At 41.4% G+C, this 12,284-nt stretch overlaps 2 protein-coding genes across 2 annotated transcripts; one reads left to right on the forward strand and one right to left on the reverse strand.

The window, feature by feature from the left end:
- Positions 1–20: 20 nt before the first annotated feature.
- GNG5 (G protein subunit gamma 5) lies at positions 21–3,940 on the forward strand. Its single transcript, XM_074598665.1, has 3 exons — positions 21–192; positions 1,301–1,457; positions 3,696–3,940. Exons 1-2 carry the CDS (start codon positions 112–114, stop codon positions 1,424–1,426), a joined length of 207 nt encoding a protein of 68 aa, XP_074454766.1. The 5' UTR covers positions 21–111; the 3' UTR covers positions 1,427–1,457; positions 3,696–3,940.
- A 139-nt stretch (positions 3,941–4,079) lies between these two features.
- On the reverse strand, positions 4,080–11,004 carry RPF1 (ribosome production factor 1 homolog). Its single transcript, XM_074598663.1, has 9 exons — positions 10,791–11,004; positions 10,631–10,687; positions 9,523–9,603; positions 9,024–9,119; positions 8,139–8,292; positions 7,473–7,555; positions 6,396–6,577; positions 6,186–6,312; positions 4,080–5,329 (listed from the first exon to the last, which is right to left on the reverse strand). Exons 1-9 carry the CDS (start codon positions 10,950–10,952, stop codon positions 5,288–5,290), a joined length of 984 nt encoding a protein of 327 aa, XP_074454764.1. The 5' UTR covers positions 10,953–11,004; the 3' UTR covers positions 4,080–5,287.
- Positions 11,005–12,284: the final 1,280 nt, after the last annotated feature.

Genomic DNA, 12,284 nt, shown 5'->3' on the forward strand with positions numbered 1-12,284 from the left:
CGGCGGCCCCGGCCCCGGCGGCGGCTGCGCAGGCGCCGGTAGAGTTTGGGAAGCGCCGGGAAGTTGTGGCTGGGTGTGCCGCCGCCTGCCGTGCCCGCCGCCGCTCCCACCATGTCGGGCTCCTCCAACGTGGCGGCCATGAAGAAGGTGGTGCAGCAGCTGCGCCTGGAGGCCAGCGTGACTCGCGTCAAGGTGAGAAGCGGAGCCGGGACGGGACGGGGCGGACGCGCCGCCATTACATCGCCCCGGGGGCCGCGCCCCGCGGCGCTCCTCGGAGGCGGCCGGGCCCGCTCCGGCCTGCCCCGCCCCACCGACCCTCCTGCGCGGCGGCGCCCCGCTCCCAGGCGTTAGCCCCGGGGCTCCGTCGGGCCTCCCCGGCCCGGCCCCGCGGCCGCGTCCCTTCCCCGCCGGCTCCCCGGGGCCCGGCCCGCCGCGCCCTCTCGCTCCCTGCAGCCTCTCGGGGACCCCGGGGGCCGCGCTGCGGCCGAAGCGCTCCCCCGGGGGGAAGGGAACTTCCCGCTCTCCCCCTTCATTTCCTGATGCTGGGGAGCATCTTCTTCCATCCGACTGTGGCGGAAAGGGCGGCTCCAGTCGGGGTTTACAACAGGTTGCCATGGCCGGCCCGGCCCGGGCTCGGTAAAACGGGGACTTTACTGCAAGACGTGCTGAGTGCATTTAACTTGTGCTTTTTTGGGGTGAGACTGGGCCCTGGCAACTCGGAGAAAACTCTGGGCACAATTACAAGATACCAGTGAAGATGCAACTTCCTGAAACTTTGATCGTTCTTTTTTATGAGTTCAGAGTTACAGCAGAGAAAAGGAAGACAAAGAATTTTTTCACTATTCTGTTTTTAGGTAGGTACTGCCTACCAAAACCCATAGGCTGTGTCACCATAAAGATGGCTTTCAAAGGGAAGATGAAATGCCAGTTTAGTCAAGTAGACGTGTAAAGGTGTAAAAAATACACCTTAGCTACAAGCTGTATTTTTAAACAACTTATGCTAGAACAAGGAGCTTCATATATTCAACAAAGCCATCTCCAACATGTTGCTCATTTTTCACCCTTCATGCTTAGAAGTTTAACACAAAAACTCTCTGAATTAATTCTTACCTTAATATTGGACAACTTCTTGTCTTTAAGAAACCAAAAAAATTATGATGAAACTGCTGTATAAAATCTACGTAAGCTGGTAAACTGTACTGTAGAGTATTTTAACAGTATTGTTTACGCTTTTTCATGTAGCTGTATCTTCAGTAAAAAGTGTTCAGTGAATTCTAACACCAGCTTTTATTATGACTAGGTTTCTCAGGCTGCAGCAGACTTGAAGCAATTCTGCCTGCAGAATGCACAACATGATCCCCTACTGACAGGAGTATCATCAAGTACAAATCCATTCAGACCCCAGAAAGTTTGTTCATTTTTGTAATTACATGAACTACTTTGGTATCCTTTCACTGGTAAGTTCTTGAATTACGGTTCATAAACTCTTCTGTCATGAAAAATAGCTGACTTTAAATGAGACTGCCTGTATTAAAAGTATTCAGAAGAGACATCTGACTTCTGCAGCTGGTGTTGGTATAGATCCCTGTTTTGGGCCCCTCCTCCCCGTTCTGGTGGTAGCTCTGTACCGGACACATGCTGTTCATGAGTATTACCGGTAGTATTTAGCTGTTGCAGAGCTACCACCAGTTTCTGCTGCTGCAGCAAAGCACTAGTGAGGCCAGCTGCTGCTGAGCTGCTGTTTGGACTAACCTGGCCGTGCAGTAATTCTGCTGTACCTTCCTTCCATGTAAGGGTACTACTTCCATTTCCTCACACTGGATTACTTGCCTGAGAGTACATGCTGAGTCCTGACTGTGGCAGATAAAACAGACTTTAGTTCTTAAACTTTTAAACAGCACTTCCAAAGATAGATTAGCGGGGTCTCAAAGAAGGGCACTGTCCCCTACATGACACGCCCTTCAAGCTAAAAGACAGAAGTACGTAGTCCAAGAATTGTATCACTCCACTCACATAAGCTACTACATGGGTAGCAGTATAAATAACTAGAGGGAGTTGCATACTCATTTGAATTTTCATTCCAAAACTTTTATAGGTTCGTTAGCACTACTGCTTTCACTATGAAGATTACTAATCTGGCATTCCTTGAAAATTCTGGTGATTTGATTTTAGACTAACCTATTTAGAAAGGTGAGTTTTAGATCCATAGAAGTCTCACCAAGACTCTGAAAGTCACAATAATTTGATATTTTGCCCGAAGTAAATGCATAATTTTGCCATATTGCTCTTCCCCTTACCCTTCAACTTGGATCTGTTGGGGTGAGAGCATATATGTTATTTCAAAGCACCTGATATGCAGTTAACCATAGTTCACAATCCTTAGAAATCTCACATTGAGTCTTCAACCTTGAAGAATTCTGGGTTTGTATCTGACTTAGCATCACCTAAAGAACTGCAGTTTCCTAGATATAAGTTGTGTTATTTAGGCAGCCTTATAGAAAGTTGACCGCAGTCAGACTGAGTTGTTAAAATCGTTCTTTAAAATTGTTCTCCCCTCAAGCTGACTGTAGAAAGCATACAGAAAGTTTGTGTCCAAACAAGGTGGTTCACGTTAGTAAAGACCATGGTAGTAACAATACAGAGGTTGACGCTTCACTATCTGACAAACAAAAACACTTCCCCCGTTGTTTTGCGCGATGAATTACAGCAGTGCAACTGAGATGTGCTTTAGAGTTCTTGGAGCTTTTAAACCTATTTCTGTTGTGAATTTTATCAACTATTCTTATTTAAAAGATATTATTCTTGGACACTGAGTTGTGTTCACACTACTGTAGCTTCAGCTTTAAGCAGTAATTCAAGGAAGAAATCAGATCATCTGTAAGCATTATAGACCGATAACCTATAAAAAGCCAAGTAGTCAGTGACACATACAGTTCCCCACTGAGCTCTGCCAAGGTCTACTAATCCCTGGGTGTGGATGTCAGGAAATAACATTTCCTCTGTCTCACACACACATGTGCATGCACAGGGCACTAAAGGCTTAATATTTTCAATTACAGCCCTTATCTTCCCTTTCTGATTTTGGAACAGAACACTTGTTTCTCCTGACGTTACAGGCAAAAGTCATTACAACAGTGGCTTTAGTTACAGTACCTATATGGAAAGTGGCTTTCCTTCACTGTAACTCTTGTAAGCACTTCCTCAAACTAGGCAATTTCTTAGTTGTAATGTTGGTGTTTACACGATGAGCCAATAGTTCATGTTTGCCCAGTCAGCACCACCTCTGTGGTGTGAAGAGGAAGTGCCATCTGCCAGTTAGGCAGACTGCCCCTGCAAAGTAGATGGCAAAGTTGGTAAAGAAAGGCAAAGTAGATGTCTGGTATTTCTTAAGCATCAAGTGACCGGGAGCAACATTTTCTGTCCTTCCACTTAGCAATTTGGCTTCCAGCAGACACTAAGCTTCAGGTCATTTGTAACAGCTTTGATTATCTTGTACCTTTGGGGATAGCTTCACTGTTTTAAACATTTATAAAATAAACTAATAGTTTATAAAACAGCTATGGAAAAAGAGGATTTTATTTTTTTCCTACATAGTTGTCCATGGCATAAACTGAAGGTACATGTTCTTAGACAGAGTTGCTTCATTTAGCATTGATACTTTTCTAACTGCATTTTTTTTTATTGTTGTTTTTCAGATCTTTTAGCATCTTTTCCTAGCTGCTGATGTGTGTAGGGGCAAAGTGCCTCAAGGAGTGGCCTGGTTTGAAGTCTGTACAGAAGCTTAGCTTTAACGTGCCAAATCTAACTGTAAAGTTGCTACTGTTGTCAAACCTCTTACCATCTACCTCTCCAAATGAACTGTATGCTAGTTACGATACTTCTGTTTCATAAGGGAATCAGTTTTATATGCCAAGCAAAAAATAAAAGTGTCTTGACTTAGTCTGGTCTTGGAATTACTGTTGATTAGCTTCTGGATGTGTTGACACCTCACCAGTTACTGCATCACTCTGCAGCAGCTGGAGAGCAGATACAGGAGTATCTTTAACTATTCCGTGCTGCAGCAAGTTTGCCTGGGGTTGATAGTCTTACAGAAAAACGAGGCTTCATCAGTACCATACTTAGAAGCATAACAGAAATAGAACAAAAAAAAAAGTTTTGGCTGTTAGTTTCTAATTCAACTATACGGTTTTCCCATATCATAGACATTAAAAAAAGGCAAAGTAACTTAATTATTCTTTATCTTAAAGAGTAATTCTATCCCAGTAGATTACTTCCCTTATGAGCCATCTTACTCTTTAAGTAAATACGCAAAACCACTTATAGCTGCGTATGAAAAGAAAGTAATTCAAAGAAAACATAATTTTTTAGCTGCCAGTGAATATGCAAACGTAAGGCAGAACAGCAGTTTATTCACCAACTTGAGGACAGCTATGAGGCTGAAGATGCAGTTTTAAGATTTTGATGGGGAAAACCCTGCTCGGAGACCTCACATGTTCAACTGAGCATCATTTTTAGACGAGATTGCTGTAAGCTGGCCTTATGAATTCTTTCCCATTGGTGTTTATTTCTTTTTATATACAAGAATATCAACTGCTTTGAGTATATACCTCTTCTAAATGTGAATTTCCAGAAGAGATACAGGAATAATATGCTTGACTCCTACAGGTAACTTCAACAAGCTATTTTATGCAAGATACTAATGAAAGAAAATACCACAGGTTTCCTGGATTGCACACAGCCTTCTCAGTGTTCTCTAGATAAGAGACCATTTTTGGGAAAACTACCACCATACTGTCAGGAAACAGCACACTTGAAGTTAGAAAGAGGTTTAACATATTTATCTCTTACCTGATTAATGGAATACGTCTGGGTTTAGCTGCTTAACAAAAAAGAAGTTGTATAACTAAAAATACTTTATTTTAGAATATCTTTAACCAAAGTATTTACTGTCTTTGATGTTGCAAAGTATAATTTGTCAGGACAGCAGTAGTCGTGGCAAATCTTCAGTGACAGATAAATTACAGGCTGCTCTGACATTGCCATAGTTTTTCCTGCTAAACTGGAAAAAGATTCACTGTCCTCGTCATGTTGGATTTAGTGACAAACATGAGAAGAAAGATGCATCCTACTTGATCCGCTCCAGTAGGAAGTTTTAACATTCACAGTTTGTCTTTATGCAGACAGATACTGTTCAGTATCATTATCATCAGTTAGGAGTCTGAGATAATCCATAGCTCAAAGCAGTTTTTGCATTTCTGGTCACCAGCAACTGGCAGATGGCTGTCCCTTATAAGTGAAATTTTCTTCTACTCGTGTCCATTTCTCGGCGCTGAAATTTAAAAGAAAAGTTATTAACCAGCAAATTCATGCAACAGGATACAAACAGGAACGACCACTCCAGTTTGGAGTAGGGTAGGCAGTGAAACACGTCACAGTTACAGTGTAGTTGAGTCAGTGTAGTCAGCTTTTCAAGACTAACAATGGAGAAGAATTAGAGATCAGCGATTTGTAATTAAGGAACATGTAGCATTTCTCTGTCTACTGACAGTAGGCAAAGTGTCTTTAAAACAAAGATTATCCATTTCATGGGCTACACCAGGAGTATTAGAATTTCCTTCTGGTATAGCTTGGATACTCACTTCTAAGTTTTGCCAATCAACTGCAATTCCATGGTTAAAATGACTGAAAAGTAACTTATCATTGCTGAGAGCAATAGTTCCATTTCACTTGAAGATGTGCAGAGGTCTGTGCTACTTCCTATTCACTATTAAGAAGTTACATTCATGTAAAATAGCTAAATAATTTTTACATTATGATTCTTGCACTCACCCTGCACAAAAACAGCTCTAGTCAAGTTTACTAGGCTTCCGATAATAGCTTTTACCAGGGGAGCATTTTTCACATTTGCTTATATCTGTGCATGTTAAAGAAGTTACATTCTGCAAATATGTAGTTGCAGTATATTGATGTTCATCATCCTTGCAGTTTTTATTTTTGACTTGCAGTATAGCAGAATGCTTCTACTTTGCATATTTCTCAAAATATACCTCCAAATATTTCAGTTAAACACTTCCGTATTGAGAACTGCATTTATACGGCTTTTTTAGGCTAAGATTTGTGGTTACATTTCATGTCAGATTTAGTCTCCCTTCCCAAGCAGGACTATTATCATGACTTAGACATACCTTATGAATCCATTCATATTCTCCAAATTTGGAATCAAAGGTTCCTTTTTGAAGCGATCTCAGCTTTAATGTAAAACGTGGCCCAAGTTCTTGAATTCCCACTTTCTTTTCACTCTTGAAGATATATCTTGGGGAAGAAGTTAAAATAAAAATTAGTAAGTAAGTTAGAAGAGCATTGTTTCTCATTCGTGAATTTTGCGGAAAAGTCACCTGTGGAATCTGAAAAAGATGTAGTCTCGCTGGTTGTGAAATGTAGCTACTTGTCTTCCAATGAACTGAGGATCATGTGGGAAGAGAGAAGCAAACATGCGACCAACAGAGTGTCCAAGTCGTGTTGTAAAATTATTCAGGATTACTTCAGGTACGTGTTCTGTGGGCTCTTTCCCTGTTCGCTGAAATGAAAGTAATAGATAAGAATGTGAAGAACAGATTGAATGCAAAGTGATTTTAATGTATTATCAAAGAAGGGTTCAAAATAAAATAGGGGGAAGGCAACTTCTTTCAACTTCTGATAACATGCCCCAATCCTTTTTTCAAACCCAACCTAAGCTGTAATATAGCTGGTAATATAACGATCTTTGGTTCAACAACATAAATTGCATACAGAAAGCACAAATAAATACTTTCACATTTCCTCTCTCTTGTACCAATTTTCACTCCTGGCAGCAACTCTTATAGCAAATAATGCAGTCTACCTATCAGAGGAGTCCTCTCTACTAATGCTAACTAAGAGTATATGGGACTAAGAGTATATGGGATTCTTCTTCAGTAAAAACAGATTAAGTTCAAAAATTACTTACTTCAAAAGAGAAAAAACCCCAACATTTTGCTGCAAATTATTTAGGGCTAAGTAAGCAATACTTACTACAGAAGAGGTGACAGGGCTATAAGAATAACTAGGTTTTATTCAAGACATATACTGACATATTCGAGACATGCATCTATTGAAATCTTTTATACTGCTGATTTTTATATACCCTGTTGTGTGTATACTGTACATTGGGTATTCCCTATTGATGTAAGAATTCGGCTGCTCTTTATTGGCCCGACTAAAAATACTCGGCAGACGGTAAAAGAAATTCAGCAAATAACTATGAAAATTGAAATATGCTGCTTATGGAAGTAGAATATACTAGTCCTTGGCCTCCAGTTAGCTTACAAGAAAACCACCTTTACAAGATCAGCTGAATCATACAAAAGTGCAAGCAGTTTTGACAATTCAAGTAGACTTAATATATTTATTAAACAGACTACCAGGGTTTTTTTTTTATTTTGTTGGAGCCTTACCTTTATTTCTTTACGCAAACGGACACTACTCATTCTAAAATGAGCAGTTGGACCATCAGGCAGATGACTTAAAACAAGACCATCTGTTCACAGGGTTAAAAAAAAGGCTGGTAAAATTCAAACATGTAATTTACAGAGGAACATTTTCTGTGAAATGCAATATTACATTATAATATTACATCCATAATTATTCCTGATTTACAAGGTTTCATTATATTTTCGAATGTACATTCATAAACTAGTTTGTGTTCTGAAGTATGTCCATTAAATTTTGTTTCAATAGCTAACCAGAGTTATCTTCTATCACTTTCTCACTTATTAATTAGTAATGTTTTATCTAGTCAGCAAAACTAAATGGAACTTCCTGGTCAGAAAAACTTGTTAACTAATCAAACTGCTAAGTTTACTGAAATAATAACAATGTTTATTCATGCATTACAAACTAAAAAAAAAAGCCAACATACTTTAATAATTTCAAGTTCCATTAGCCATCAGATGTTCAAGTTGGCACAATGATTTTTAACTCTGTAGTTACACTGTAAGCTGCACAGTGAAGAGAAAAAATCCAGAATAAAGCAGTTCTTTCATGCACACTACAGAATTATTTTCTTTCCCTAATAGGCCCAGAGCTAGTATATCTATTTTAATAAATACACAAAAGGATACTTGGTATTTTGCGATCTTCGTTAATGACAATTAAATCAGTGAAGTCCCTTGCAATACACTGTGGAATAATTCTTTTCAAAGCCAGTCCTCTTCGATAGTAGACATGCGAATTCGGTATAACAGTAGACAGTTGTTCACAGAATCTCACTGTTCTCTGCAAAACAGGTGAACTAAATTACGATGTGCTAAATACAATGCCAAATTCAGGTATTAGGGGAATGGAGGGTTGCTCACTCCAACCGCCCTTCCTGATATATTACTTCCAGTATCTCTATAAACATTTAAAGAGAAGCTATTAAGCTACTTCATTCAGTCAGCAGAAAAAGATTTTATTTCCAGTAAAGACAGTGGCACACCAGGGACTTTTTTTTTGTTGTTTTTTTGTTAAAAGGATTCTCCCCACTCCAATCATAGAAAAGCGGGAAAATTCCAAAAGCATAACTCCCAGACTCGTTATTAAGGACATTGGTTTACAAAAAGTTTGTAACATTTCAAAATACAACTATTACTTCAGGTACTAATGTCTGAGTTTCCACATAAATTTTTTTAAGGTATACTTTTCCCTATTTTTAAAACCCCTTCTTTTATGGTTTTCACAAACATCAATAATCTCCCCAATTAGGTAATGCAGATCATTTGCACACAAAAACATATGCATGAAGTTGCTTTTCTTTTTTTTATGAAGGAAACAAACAGTGCTAGAGAAACTAATAGATTGCATACATACACAAGGTTATTGATAGTCACTAAGTAAAACAGCAGAAAAAAACAATGCAAAATGCAAGAGCTATTATTTTCATCTTTAATTTACCAATCATCATATGAAAACCTTAGTATCTTAGAACCAGCTGATTGCTCAGAACTCTCCAAGTAAAGCATACATACCCCACGAGGTCTATCTGATGTTGTAATAAGAATCTTGGGAACTGTCTGTCTGTTGAAGTATGGTGCAAATTCATCAGTTGCTTCATCAAAAGCAACCTGGAAGAACAGAGAAGTCTTGTTAACCCACCATATATGAAATAATTGAAGAACAATTGTTCAATCTGATCTAAATTCTGATGAAACTGAATTTGCAGGAAAAATTTCAATTCAGAAGATCTATCCTATAATTAATGATCACAAGGCATGTGGATTTTTACATTTTTAAGAATCTAGTGTGATGAACATTGATTGACAGGTTTTGCTATCAATGGCAGTAATACAAAAGTCAAAGACAGTGAAAGAATGACATCACCTCTTCGTGAACCCACCACATGTAAGAAGTAATTCATCAACACCTTAACAGGAGAGTGTTGCATGTTAAGTTTCATTAATCCATTTTATGTCCCTTCTTGGAAAGAAATGGTTAACTTAATAGCACATGCAGAAATTAAGCAGTCACCTCTTCATCATTGGGATCTACAGTTGTTTCGTCATACACTCTCTGATTTTCAATAGTCTTTGGTACGGCTTTTGGAGGTGCCTGAAATAAATAAGCTTATTAACAACACATTCATGTAATTTTTAAGCATATTGCAAAAAACACATTCATACTACCACAATATTGTGTATATTTCTACACATAATTTGAAGTACTATTTATTTTATGCCAGCTTTTAGAAAAGAAGTTACAACATAGCCCTGATTAAAAACATGCATGAGTATCAGGACACCACAGAGCATCACACAGAGGAGAAGCATCACTAGAACAGTGACACCGCTTAATTGCGGTCTAATTAAGAAACTGAGTTACAAAACAAACCAAAAAATAAAAAAAAGGAGGGGAACATTCTATCCAATTCTCTTCCCTTACAGGGAAGAAATAAGCTCTACTTTCAACAGCAAATTATTTTAGCCTTGACGTCTACAATTTAATGACTAATAGCATATAATGTTTACCCTGTTTACTTACACTACTCTAGTACGATTATGGCAATACAGGAATTCATAACTGACTGTCTTCAACTGTCAACATGTTTCTGAAGTAGTTCAAGAAAAGAAGCACAAACATTTGTTTGTGGCTAGGATTGAAAAAAAGCAGAAAACTGGTCTGGGAAGGGCTTGGTCAGATCTGACTGTTTTAATTTATACTCTAATAAAGTAATTTCTATATAATTCCTAACAACATCAAGACAATGCCATAGCAATTACATCGGACAGGGAAGACTTTTCAGGAAAGGCCTGCTTTTATGCCATTATTAGCACAAAACTCACCCTGCCCGATTACAGCGTCATTTAACACAGCACCAACGTTTCTAAGCTCGGCTGTTCGATACCTCTGCTACCCAACACAGCCAGTGTCCCTGAAGGCTACCATGGCCACTGAGCACCGAGATCACCGCTCCACTGAAGCCTGTGGAGAAACCGTTCCTCTCACGAAACTGTAGAAGCCCCAGCTCAAGGCAGAGCTGAAGAGCTATCACCGAGGCGAGCTCTTCCCGGTTCGCGGCAGAGCACCGTCGGCCTAGCCACGACAGCGGGCCGCGGCACGCTGCAGCCGGAGCCCTTACCTTGTCTCCGAGGGCTTCTCGCTCCTTTCTCCGCTTCTTTTTGGCGGCGAGCTTCTCCTAGCGGAAGAAGGAGAGGGATCCGTTAGCCAGACCCGCCGCCCGGCTGGGGCCTCCCCCGCCCTCCCTCCGATAACGGCCGCCGCGCCGGGCCCTCCCCCACCTTCCTCTGCTGCTGCTTCCAGCGAAGGAACATGAAGTGCCGCCGCTGCTTGTTCTTGATCTCGGACACGCTGAAGGTGGGGGGGAAGAGAACCCGCTCCGGAGCCGGCAGCCCCCCATCCTCCGCCGCAGCGCCCACCGGGCCGCTGCCGTCACCCGCCATGCTGCCGCCACCACCGGACAGGAACTGACCCCTCACCTTTGACCTCTGCCCCCCGCCCGCCGGGAGAGCGCGGCCGGAAGGCGGGGCGGCCGCCGCGCATGCGCGGAGGGGGAGACGGCCGAGCGGCGCTTGGGCTCGGCGCGCGCAGGGCGGCTGTGAGGGGCGCGGCCTTGCGCTGCCCCAACCGCCGCCTGCTGAGGGGACGCCGGCGGGTCCGGCGTTCGGAGTGGCTGCCGTGAGGGTGAAGCCGCGGGTTTCAAAGCAAGTGCCGGTGCGCCGAGGAGACGTGGCTGGGCTGTAGCGACGGTGGTCGCCCAGCCTGGTCCCTCTCCGGGAGCTCTGGCCGCGGGGCTGTGCGGCGGAGGAGGGCGTCGGCAGCCTCTCTAGGCCCTGACAGTGCGCGGGCAGTGCGCTTGACCGAGCCGCCTCTGTGCAGGTACCTGCGGAATGGCTGAGCTAATAGCTCAGCAGGCAGCGATCCTTGAGATAAGATGAGAGCATTTAATACAAATTACTACTGTGGCGTAATTTATAATCAGGCTTAACAATATTAAAATGGGAAGCTTTGAAGAAACACGACACGCCAATGGATTTACATACATGGCAGTAACATCATGACCCAGTAGTGTTTCTCCATGTGTGTGCCTTTCACATTCAGGCATTTGCTCACATTGAGTTAACTCGGGAGCATCTGCTTCAAAGGAACTTTAGTTTTCTGTGATGGTAATGTTCCTGAAAATTGTTTTTTATTCTGTTAAAACCTCTTGAAACTTAACGTTACGATGAAACAAGAACCCCGACAATAATTAGCGATTTAATTCATGTAAAGCTAGAAATTAGGGTTTCTCTGAGCTGATTTTCTGGCTTAGACGTGTGCAAGCTTTGCTGCACAGGGAAGAATATGCTCTTTTATAGATATTGAATACTTCAGGATTTTGGGGGGCCTGGCCTAAATTAGGGGCATTTTTAATCTCAGACTGCAAAATTCTGAGCCTCAGTGGGACTGATTAGTTTCATTTGTCCTACGGATTGTCCCAAAGCTTGGAATATGTTTACTAATTTTATATACAAATACTCTTACGCGTTACTAAGTTTCTCTTCCTAGAAAAGTGAAAAAGAAATCCATTAACATAAATGCATGAAGATAATGGAAAAAAATCTAGGAACAACTTGAACTAGGCAACGCTTCAAACCTGCTTCTGTCCTATAAATGAATTTAACTCTGTAACTCCACTTGCTTCACTGAGGTTATTTCTGCTTGACACAGATGCAAGTGAAAGATCAAAGGCCTCATTATGCGCAATCCCATATTTTTCTGGCCTCACTCCCATT

The sequence above is a fragment of the Larus michahellis genome, chromosome 8, assembly GCF_964199755.1.
Source record: "Larus michahellis chromosome 8, bLarMic1.1, whole genome shotgun sequence".
In the NCBI taxonomy this organism is placed as follows: domain Eukaryota; kingdom Metazoa; phylum Chordata; class Aves; order Charadriiformes; family Laridae; genus Larus; species Larus michahellis.

Excerpts from the sequence above, each read along its gene's own strand:
- GNG5 (XM_074598665.1), top strand. The coding sequence starts at position 112 with ATGTCGGGCTCCTCCAACGTGGCGGCCATGAAGAAGGTGGTGCAGCAG. Across the intron at positions 193-1,300 it reads CCAGCGTGACTCGCGTCAAG|GTTTCTCAGGCTGCAGCAGA; the intron begins GTGAGAAGCGGA and ends TATTATGACTAG.
- RPF1 (XM_074598663.1), bottom strand. The coding sequence starts at position 10,952 with ATGGCGGGTGACGGCAGCGGCCCGGTGGGCGCTGCGGCGGAGGATGGG. Across the intron at positions 9,604-10,630 it reads GAGAAGCCCTCGGAGACAAG|GCACCTCCAAAAGCCGTACC; the intron begins GTAAGGGCTCCG and ends TATTTATTTCAG. Across the intron at positions 5,330-6,185 it reads AATATGAATGGATTCATAAG|CGCCGAGAAATGGACACGAG; the intron begins GTATGTCTAAGT and ends TTTAAATTTCAG.